At 41.9% G+C, this 11208-nt stretch overlaps 1 protein-coding gene across 2 annotated transcripts in view; it reads right to left on the bottom strand.

The window, feature by feature from the left end:
* Nucleotides 1-11208, bottom strand: part of LOC310846792 (sterol O-acyltransferase 1-like) — a 59860-nt gene continuing 48652 nt past the window's right edge. Inside the window, exons 15-17 of one of the 2 annotated variants that reach the window (XR_014565548.1) lie at nt 9484-9629; nt 1640-1946; nt 1-542 (exon numbers count right to left, since the gene is read on the bottom strand). Coding sequence is in view for 1 of the 2 variants with exons in the window: in XM_083743895.1 (XP_083600021.1) it covers nt 1890-1946; nt 9484-9629 (203 nt within the window). In the remaining variant the exon portion in view is untranslated. Of the gene's footprint in view, nt 1947-9483; nt 9630-11208 lie in introns of both variants that reach the window. The other variant, XM_083743895.1, reaches the window with a different exon arrangement.

Genomic DNA, 11208 nt, shown 5'->3' with positions numbered 1-11208 from the left:
TCATGGATAGCAAAATATATTTCAATTTCTGTAGTACAGTATAGATCACATAATCCCTTGCAAGTAACAGAATAGGTCACAACAGACAGTTTGATACATTTTGGAATCGGTTAACATTTCTATATCCCACCATCAACCACCTTCCCTGACCCACAATGTTCTCCATATTAGAAAAGATGCAAGTGAGGCTTGGTAAGGCCATTCCAGGGTCAGGTACAGTTTGTCCTCTTCTCACCACCATCTGTGCAATAAAATTTTTCCATTGCTCACTCTGAGAAAGAGGAAAACTACAGCCTTGCAATCCAGCACCTTCCAGGTTAACAGGATGCCTCTTTGCAGAGGTTACAATCAGTTGTGTAGATCATTTGCAAGAGATTTGCAACCATGTTGTGCCCATTCAGTTTACATTCACAGATTCAGTCCCAAAGCATGAGGTTGATTACAATTAGTATACTGATCTTCCCACACGTCCCCCTTAGAAAAAAGTACACGTATTTCCCAAAGACAACAGGATTTATTTGATAAAATTCTCAAATTAGATTCTGAAGATGGAGGTTTTTTTTTGGGGGGGGGGTCTTTTTAAACAAGCAGCAGAAAAGAACATAATGTGATGAAAATTATTTGGGTGGATCCCGGCCATCTTATAATGACAATTACAGTGCCATCATAGACAATTTAAAAACAAAAGCAAAAAGCTTTTTGGAATGGATGAGTCGACCATGTTAACACTGATTTAGCGATACTACAATCTGCACATATAGTTTGTAATGTTCTAGGAACAGAAATCTCCCTCACACCTCTATCTAGAACCTGCAAGTGAGTAGCCTCTAAAAACAGTGTGTTTGTTAAGGGTACTTATCAGACTCCTTCAGAGTTTACACAGGGTGTTGATCCAAATTCAGATGCTCATATTTCCTCATCTTTCTCCCAAAGTGGATACTGTTTCAGTGAATTTTTAAAGTTTTGAACTAGATTAAATATTGTACTTGACGTTTGGCATCTTGAAACTACTGTTCATAATATTCAGTCCAGGTGGCACTTCCCCCAAAATCCACAAAAATTATCAATGACACACCCACCTTAGTCAAATAAACCTGGAACACATGGCTTAGCTAAATGGCAATACACTTGGGTCATATCAAAGTACTGATTAAGCTGTTTTCTGCAGTATAAATCAGAATTAAGTTTCTTTTTATTTTTTGCTGCAGTTAGATGACATGAGAAAAGCCGCCAACACCTAGAATTTACTAGGGCACCAAATTTAGGACAATACAAAGGACAGCAGCTCAAGAACACAAAAAAACCTTGCATTTCCCCTATGTTCCTACACTAGTGTAAAGCCCCCTCCCCTTTACACTCTTAGAACATGTCAGAAATGCACTTTAGGGCGGCTGAGAGAAAAGCTCCAGATTATAGACTACACAGTGAGCAGTCAGCAATATAGGGGTATTGTTTTTCACAATGACACAGTCCCTCCTTCTGTAGCTCTAAGCACACCACCCACCCAAGCCTGTCTCACATAGCACTGTGGGGATCCCCCTGATCAAAACTGGGAGCCTATTGTTAAAGCTCCTCAGCCCTATGCCTCAATTCCAATCCACATTGGGGCTCGACAGATGCTATTTATTTTCAAAAGAACTAATTGCATAAACAGCATCAGGTCCACTTGGGTCCTTAGCTAGAGAGCAGGAACCCCTGAAGACACTGGTTCTGGTTAAAATGGGAATGATGCAGCCCTTAGTAGCAGACAGCACCCACTTTTGCCATAGCTAAAGACAGTTTCCCTTTAAAAAGTCTGCAGTCGTTTTAACACACTAGCCCAACTTGTTGTCATTGTTTAAAAGACAAGCATCTTCTGGCCTTGGCGCGGAGGGATATCCCAAAGGGTGTCAGACCTTAAGATTGCAAGTCCAGGAACGCGGTTTCACATAGTCAAGGAAAGTGGGCTATAAAACACAAGAGGAACAGTAATGTTAGTCAGGAAATGCTGGGCACTTTCACTTCTGTAGAGCTACCCCTTAGCCACGTGAACAAATGCCAGTGATGAAACCCAAGTGTTTTCCTTTGCTGTCTCTCAAGCCTGGGCGGCCACCCAACTTGCAACAGCCAATCTAGGCAATTAGAAGTGGGGTGGAGGTGGGAAAAGGCTTGCCTTTCCCTGTAAGACCCCCAAATTGGCTTTTCTTTGGGGCTGCTTCACCCAGACGCTTTAACTCTCTGAATGGCAGGTCAAGCAGAATTGCTAAGCTGTCTGCAATCCTGAAACTAAAATCCTCCTTGGCTCCAGCTTCTATGAGGCCTCAACAGTCCAAGAACCAGCCCCAGGGGGTTATGCATATGCATATGGGCTGATTTGGCACTACATATTAAATGCGGCAAAGGTGTAGTGAATTCTCTGTTTGAACCCAGGAGATCCAAAGGTGGCAGTTGAATCAGAGAACACAGCAAGTAGAATGAAGAAACCACTATGCTCCACTAAGGCCTCTCACTCTTTTCCATTACCTTCCTCTCCCTCCCTTCCTTACTCCCCCCTTCCATCCTCTGAGAATCTTTGGCTTTCACCTCTCCAGAAGGGCAGAAACTAGCTCAGAAATTTACAGTATTCATATAAAAAGACATGGAGGAAGTTTCAAAGGTTTTTTTTTCCTGACCCTGCTGCTTGTTATTCTTGTTAGAAAGAAACCTCTACAGTAGCTATTCTGGGCAGAATGCAACCTTCTAAAAATCTGGTTTTCGGGAATGCTTCCGGCGCACCGCGATCTCAGCGCAAGCAAGGTTCTTACCGGGAGGGGAGAACCTGAGCTATTTTGGAGGGTGGGGGCAACTCCAGGGCGCGGAGACCCCCAAAAATACTTCTGGAGGGTGTTCAGAAGGTCTGGTTCCCGGCACGACCAGGAGAAAGATCGACCCGGCCACCAGGTAACCTCTAAGAGGTGAAGAGAGCGGCGGAGAGATCTTGCAGGTCGAGGGACGCCATTACCTACCTCCAATTAGCGAAGCCCTGAGCCTGCGGAGAAAGCGGTCCGTTCTCAAACTAAGAACTCCGAAACGAAAAGAAAACATTCCAATTTGGTGGTCAAAAGACCAAGCAACAACAAGGAAGTCTCGGAGCAACAAAGAGGAGTGAACGGAGTTTAGCTGAAAACCGAAAATCAACCCAGACGCAGCGCGACGCCAGTGTGAGAGGAAAGTGAAAGTGAGTTGCCTTGGTGGATAAGATAAGATATCTCCTCTCAGCCTTCCCCTCAGGACAAAAGGAAAAAAAAAATTGTGGTGTACTGTTACAGAAGGGGGGAAGGAGAGAGGCCAAGGAAAAATATCTGGAGGGAGGCGTCCTCGGAGAAACGGAGGGGGAAAGGAGGAGAAAAGACGCTTCTTTGTTCTTTGTTCTGTGCGATAAACGCAAGGGATTCCAAACCGGAAGAGAAGCCCCTGCCGCCATTAGAAACCTTTGAGAGTGAATCTGGCAATAGGCGGAAAGGGGAGAGGAAAAAAGGACAGTGATATACACCAGCGAAACTACTACACTGTAGGTGATTTTCTCCTCTTTATATTACTGAGGCGCTTGACTTTTTTTTTCTTTTCCTTTACTGGACTGAAACATGAAAACCGGAATTTTCAAATATTGATTTACATGAGTGATTAAAAGCAGAAGAACTAAGATAAAGGGACATCTTAGAAAGAAACTGGGAATGCTATTTGTTTATGAAAGACTGAATTGATATCTTGGAAATATAGGGGAGAGCAACTTTGGGAGAGGAGACGCCGAAAAGCTAATGTTAAATTAAGGATCTGGCGACATCTAGTGGCGAAATGAAGATTGTTTAATTCTTTGACCGGTTCCCCTTCCCCTTCTCTCTCCCCCCTTCTCTCTCTCTCCATCTCCTTTACTCCCCCTAATTGTTTTCTATCTTCCCCTTGCTTTTCGGTTTTGCGATCCCTTTGTTAGTTGTTTCCGAGCCACCACCCAGCCTGATTGGAGGAAAGAAGACCAGTTGATTGAGGAAAAACTGGACTGGGCGGAAGAGGAATTTGAAGGACTTAAGGGCAAAATTTCTATAGTGTCTACAGTGATTATAAGGAAAATATAAATAAGGGTTGGATAACCTAGGAGGGTCAAGGATAGAAAGTCAACATAATAAAGGCTGAGAAGACTGATAGATATAACAAAAGAGTTAGAAAGAAATACGGAAGGCACCGCCAGGGAGGGGTGGGAACACAAAAATAACAGGATGTCGCACACAGGAAAGAAGGGAACAAACGGGGGAACTCCTAGTGATAGAAGGGGGTCGAAACAAGAGGCAGACTTTAAGACCGATATTTTGAAGGTGCTTGCTGAAATTAAACAGAGTCAAACCAATGTAGAACATAAGTTAGAACAAGTAGATAATAGGATTGGGAGATTGGATAAAAAGATGGACGAGACAGTGAATGAACTAAAAGGCCAAATAAAAGAGATATTTAGGAGAACACAGCTCAATGAAGAAGGATTAAAAAAGACTAGATCGGAGTTAAAGGATATTAAAAGAGAAAAGGAAAAGATGAAAGCGGAAGTGATGGATTTAAATAAGGCACAGGAGGAGATGAAGGATATTATCGCAATGAATGAATTGAGGCAGAGGGAGGTGAACTTAAGATTGAGGGCGGTGCCAGAGACACAAAATGAAAATGTTAAGGAGAAATTAATAAAGGAGTTAGCGGAATGGATGGGGATGACAGTCGAGGAAATGGCCAAAAAAGTGCAGAGTGCATTTAGAATGCGAGTCAGTTCAACAAGAGTAAAGAAATATACAGGCGATTGCCTGATAACATTTAAGGATAAAGAAATGAGGAATAAGATACTCTTAAGGAATAGGGAAAAGAGACTGAATATAGAGGGAAATTATATTATTATCTTTAAAGACGTCCCAATCAGACTACTTAAACGTAGAGATTCTTATAAATTGTTGGTGCAAGCACTGAAGAAAAATAAAATTGAATTTAGATGGGAATTCCCGGAAGGGTTATCCTTTATATATAGAGGCAAGAAGCATAAGCTATCAAACCAGGAGGAAACCGGGAAATTCTTGAGGAAATATAAAGAATTAAGGGTGGAGATGAACGGAAAGGGGGGAGCGGAAGGAGGAGCCTCAGGAGAATCTGAATCAAAAGAAGAGGAGGAAGGGGGAGGGAGTGGACCGGAAGAAGAGATAGAAGGAGAGCTAGAAGAGGAAGATCCAGGAAATTTATAAAGATAAGGAAAATTTAAGGGAACAATAGAAACAATGGGGTTAAAAATCTGGAGTTGGAATATTAATGGGATGAACGACAAAAAAAAGAGGAATAAAATTGAACAATATCTGAAAAAGAAAAATCTAGATATTATTTGTCTCCAAGAAACGCACGTAGCAAGAAGGCACAGGAAAATACTGATTAATAGGAGGTTAGGAAATGAATTTGAGTCTTTGGACAAAGAGAAGAAAAGAGGGGTGGTTTTCTATATCAAAAATAAGATTGAGGCTAAACCAATATTTAAAGACGAAGAGGGCAGAATAATAGGGGTCCGTATCAATTGGCAAGGAGAAAATTTGGTGGTAATTGGGGTATATGCCCCAAATGATAATAAGTCGGAATTTTTTAAAAAATTGGAAGAGAAAATATGTGAATTTGTCGATCAGAAAATTATTCTAATGGGTGATTTGAACGGGGTGGTCTCTCTAGAAGCTGATAGGTGTAGGGAAGGAGGAAGTAAGAATGGGAAGCTACCAAAATCCTTCTTCTCAATGGTAGATAACGGTAATTTGATAGATATTTGGCGTCTTAAACACCCACTGGATAAACAATTCACCTTCCACTCCGAACCAAACCAGTCGTTGTCACGTATTGATCAGATATGGATCTCAAACGAATTATGCCCAAGAATTAAACTAATAGAAATAAGACCGAGTGTATTCTCAGATCACAATCCGATGGAGTTGGAATTAAAAAGCCTGGAGCCGAGAACTTTTAGATGGAGATTAAAGGATTATCTGCTGGAGGATCAAAAAATTGTTGAGATAGCGCAGGAAAAACTAAAGCAATATTTCATGGAAAACCGCGGTAAAGGAACAAAAGCTAACGTAGTATGGGAAGCAAGTAAGGCAGTAATAAGAGGTTATTTTATCCAGCAGAATGCAATCAAAAACAAGAAGAGAGAGAAAGGGAAAGATGAGATTTTGAAGCAGATAATGGCAAACGAACAGAAATTATCCCAAAAACCCAATTGCCAGAAAGCAAAAGAAAATATAAAAATTTTACAAGCTCAATTTGCCACAATAATAAACAGAGAGGTGGAATGGAATATAAAAAAATTAAGACAAAAAAACTTCGAGTTTGCAAATAAGTCAGGCAAGTGGTTAGCATGGCAAATTAAAAAGAGGAAGGAAAAGAGCACAATAAACAAAATAAAGGTGGGAGAGGAAGAGAAATCAGATCCTAAAGAAATTAGGGGAGAGTTTCTCAATTATTATAGAAGATTATATTCCAACAAAGAGAAAATTAGTTTAAGGAGAATAGAGAGATTTCTGAAGGATAAAGGGGCGAAAAAAATCTCAGTGGAGGAAAGACAACAGCTGAATACCCCAATAGGAAGTGATGAAATAGAAGACGTAATTAAAGAGTTAAAGAGGGGAAAAGCCCCAGGTCCTGATGGATTCACCGCAGGTTATTACAAAGAGATGAAATCCATTTTGGTGGGACCTCTGAAAGAAACTATGGATAACATTTTAAGGAAAGGAGAATTCCCAGAGACCTGGAAAGAGGCATACATTACGTTTATCCCCAAGCAAGACGCAGATTTAACTCAGGTCAAAAATTATAGACCGATCTCACTGCTAAATGTAGATTATAAAATATTCGCCGGGATCCTTGCAAAAAGACTGAAGAGGCTACTATCAGAGACTATTCATAGGGATCAAGCGGGATTCCTGCCAGGACGGCAGATGAGAGACAATACAAGAAATATAATTAACATGCTAGAGTATTTATCTGTCAAGATTAACAAACAGGCCATAATGATGTTTGTCGATGCCGAGAAGGCATTCGATAATGTTATTTGGAACTTTATGTTGAAAAATTTAGAACATATAGAAGTGGGGGAGGATTTCTTTAATGGAGTAAAAGCCATATATACAGATCAGAAAGCCAGGCTGATTATCAATAATATAGTGACAGAAGAAATAAAGATACGAAGAGGAACAAGACAGGGCTGTCCGCTCTCCCCGCTTCTGTTTATAATGACCTTAGAAGTACTACTAAACTCTATAAGGCAGAACCAAAAAATAAAAGGAGTGTTAGTTGGGCAGAATGCATATAAGATCAGAGCCTATGCGGATGATGTAGTTATAATGACAGAAGAACCAACAACTGCAACAGGAGAGATATTAAAGGAATTAGATCAGTTTGGAGAGGTAGCAGGGTTCAAATTAAATAAGAGTAAAACAAAAATAATAGGTAAAAATTTGGATCAGAAACTAACAGAAACAATTCAACAGCAAACGCAAATAGAAGTGGTTAAAAAAGTGAAATATCTTGGCATTTGGATAACACCTAGGAATATAGATCTGTTTAAGAATAACTATGAATCGACGTGGAGGGAAATAAGAAAAGATTTGGAAATTTGGGGAGGGCTGAAACTGTCGTTTTGGGGAAGGATTAACACAATTAAGATGAATGTGCTGCCGAGGTTGATTTTCTTATTTCAAACTATCCCTATAATTAAAGGAAGCCGAATCTTTAAAGAGTGGCAACGAGTGTTGTCGAGATACATATGGCAGGGAAAGAAACCTAGGATTCAGTTTAAACTATTAACAGACATAAAAGAAAGGGGGGGCTTCGCCTTGCCGGATGTGAAATTATATTATGAGGCGGTTTGCCTATGTTGGGTCAAAGATTGGGTAAGGCTAGAGAACAGGGAATTATTAGACTTGGAGGGTTACGATAACAACTTCGGCTGGCACGCCTACTTATGGCGGGATAAATGGAAGATACACAAGGGATTTGGGAATCATATTTTCAGAGGACCTTTAGTTGAAATATGGGATAAATATAAAAATCTGTTGGAACCAAAAACCCCACATTGGCTTTCACCTCTAGAAGTCATGTGTGCGAGGACTATTAATATGAGAAGTAAATGGGCAACATATAACCAGTTAATAATTAAAGAAGATGGGAAATGGATTGTACGACCATACGACCAGGTTAAAGAATATGTCCATGACTGGTTACACCATCTCCAGGTGAACCAAATGTTCAGGAAGGATCTTAAAGAAAGAGGCTATGCAGAGAAGGAATCTAAGTTTCAGACGGAGATTATAAACAAAGAAGAAAAAATTGTTTCGAAAATGTATAGGATACTGTTGGATTGGAGTTTAGGGGATGAGGAGGTTAAGTGTGTAATGATTCGCTGGGCAAAGGATGTAGGACATAATATACTATTTGAAGATTAGGAAAAACTCTGGAAGGAAGGACTAAATTTCACGGCGTGTGTAACGGTAAAGGAAAACATAATGAAGATGTTTTACAGATGGTATTTAACACCTATGAAATTATCGAAAATGTATAAGGTGAATAACAAGTGCTGGAAATGTAGGGTTAGTGAGGGTTCCTTCTATCATATGTGGTGGGAGTGTGGAAAAGTTAAACAGTTCTGGGAAAAAATCTATATAGAACTGAAGAAGATTTTAAAATATACGTTTCCAAAGAAAGCAGAATTTTTCCTACTAGGTATATTGGGTTATGAGATAAGAAAAGAAGATCATAGATTAGTATATTATGCAGTTACAGCAGCAAGAGTAATGCTGGCCCAGATGTGGAAAAAGCAGGAGACACCAACGGTGGAGGAATGGAGATTTAAGCTGTTGGATTATATGGAATTGGACAGACTTACAGGCAAAGTAAGATACATAAGAGACCAAAAGTTCACTGAGGATTGGGGAAAATATGTAGATTACTTGGAACTTATTAGTCAAGGGAAAATAACGCTAAAGGGATTTAGAGACGCACTGTGAAAGATTGTGAGTTATTGTTTAAAGAGAATAGGAGACTAAATAATATGTAAGGTCAATATACACTAAGAAACGTATATAAAAAGGTACAATGACAATATATACCAAGAAATGTGTAATTTAAAGTGTTACTTCGAATGATTTTCGGGAAAGCTAAAGGAAGTTTTGAAAATGAAGATTAAGAAATGTGACCAAAGTGAAAATTAAGTTTTTATATATTTCTCTTACTATTATCTCTTTCTTTATCTTTATTTGTCTGTGTAATACTTTTACTTTTGTATGTTTATATGTGTGTGTGTGTACATATTCTTTACTTCCACGAAATAAAAATTTAATGAGGGAAAAAAAATAAAAATCTGGTTTTCGAATTTTACGTTCACATGTTAGGGCTTGAATGAATAGTCCAGAATAGCAGCTCAGCCCTGTTCCTTTTATTTCCAATGACAAGTGGGATACTCACATTTTTCAAAGGGCTGTGCTTATAAGCATACCATTCCAGGCTGTAGAAGTAATGTATCATAGTTATACCAAGCGCAAGCGTAAGCCACAGGAGCACATTCCAAATGGAGCCTTTCCGACGGTCGCTGAGAATGAAGTTGAAAAACGCTGACGGAAGAAAATTAAAATGCACTCAAAATTCATGTTAAGGACACCGGCAGCATTCTTTCCTTGATCCCCAGTTAGCAAAGTGTCCATATCAGTATGACACGTTGTACCTCTTTCCATAGAAATAAATGGCTCTCAACGGTTTTTTGGAGTTACAGTGGAAAAGAGACAGGGCTTTCCCTTTAAATCACACAGAAAAATCAGTGGGCCACTGTCAGAGCCACCCGAGGTCCCAGCTCACAAGAGACCAAAATCCAGTCCAAGTTATATACAAAAGGTTTTATTGAAGAACATTGTTGTCGTTACATCCAAGCTCCGTGGCTCAGCATCTGTTACCCTTAGATGTTAGAAGTCCCCTCTGAGTCAGTCCCGCCCCTGCACCAGCTTAAGAGGCTTGTACTGCTCCACCTTTTCCTCTCCTTCCTTTTCCGCAGGGTCTTCCTGCCCCCCTGTGCTCCCTCCCTCCGGGACTCCCCCGAGGCTGAGTCTTCTGACGCCTGCTCCCCCCTCCTTCGTGCTTTGGGACCAGGCTCCTCCTCAGGGCTCTCCTCATTTCCGTGCGCCTCCACATTTGAACTTGGCGCGCGTATGTTGCCTCTGACCTTCCTTTCGACCGTTACGCTACTCTCGGTACTACACTCCTCCCCTTCCGGCAGGACGTTCTGCTCCGAACTCCTTCCCCTCTCTGCTTCCTGTTCTGCTCTTTCTGACACACTGGCAACTCCACCCCCTTCACTCCGTTCCGACGGAGAGGCCGGTCCCGATCTCCAACCCCCACTGGGGATTCCCTCTTCGTTCCCCTGCTTCTGACTGCTTCCCTCTCTACTGCCCCTTGGCCTGACCAGGGGGGCTCCCTTTTGGGAATCCTCGGATTCACTTGACGGACTCACTGACAACCTCGGGTCGTCGTCGTCCTCTTCCTCGTCGCCCTGGGACCCCTCCCCCTCGCTCTCTGTCCCTGAAACCCTGACATCCATCCCCCCTCAAAGCCCCCCCTTCCCCCCTCCCGCCCATCGGGTGCAGGTTGTAGGAGCTGCAGCTCTTCGGAGGTGGATGCAGGATACAGGTTGTGTACCTCCATATCCTCTGCTTGCAGTTCGGTGTATGAGTGTTCGAATTCGGGTTCTTGACCCAAAGTGTTCTCTTCTCCCTCTTCCATTGGTACCTCGTCTGGTGCTGCCGGCCAAGGTCCCGTCAGCCATTTCCTGCGCCAGTCCTCCTCTGGTTGCTCGTCCCACCAATAAGAGGGTTCTGTGTCCACCCCTGAGCACGATCCCCTGGGCGGGCTAGATTCTGGCGTTCTCTCCTCGGCTGAAGAAAAACCCCGGAAAGTACTGTCTGAGAGTGTGGGCGTAAAGAGCCAGTCATCAAAGTACTCGGCTGGCATGGGTCTATGCGGGAAAAGGGCATGGAACTCGTCTTTTAGAAGAGGTTCGTCTAAAGCGTAGCCCGGCACCCAACCGTTGGCACTGGCTGGAGTGCCCTCTGTGGCTAGAAAGTATTCTACCCCCTCTTTCCCCCATCTCGAGTCCAGGATTTCTGTGACCTCGTTGAGTGGTTCGGCCCTAGGCGCCCTCTC

This window comes from Podarcis gaigeae (genome assembly GCF_964106915.1).
Source record: "Podarcis gaigeae genome assembly, chromosome: 6".
Classification (NCBI taxonomy): domain Eukaryota; kingdom Metazoa; phylum Chordata; class Lepidosauria; order Squamata; family Lacertidae; genus Podarcis; species Podarcis gaigeae.
Note: the sequence above shows the minus strand (reverse complement) of the source record. Positions and strands in the feature narration are given on the sequence as shown.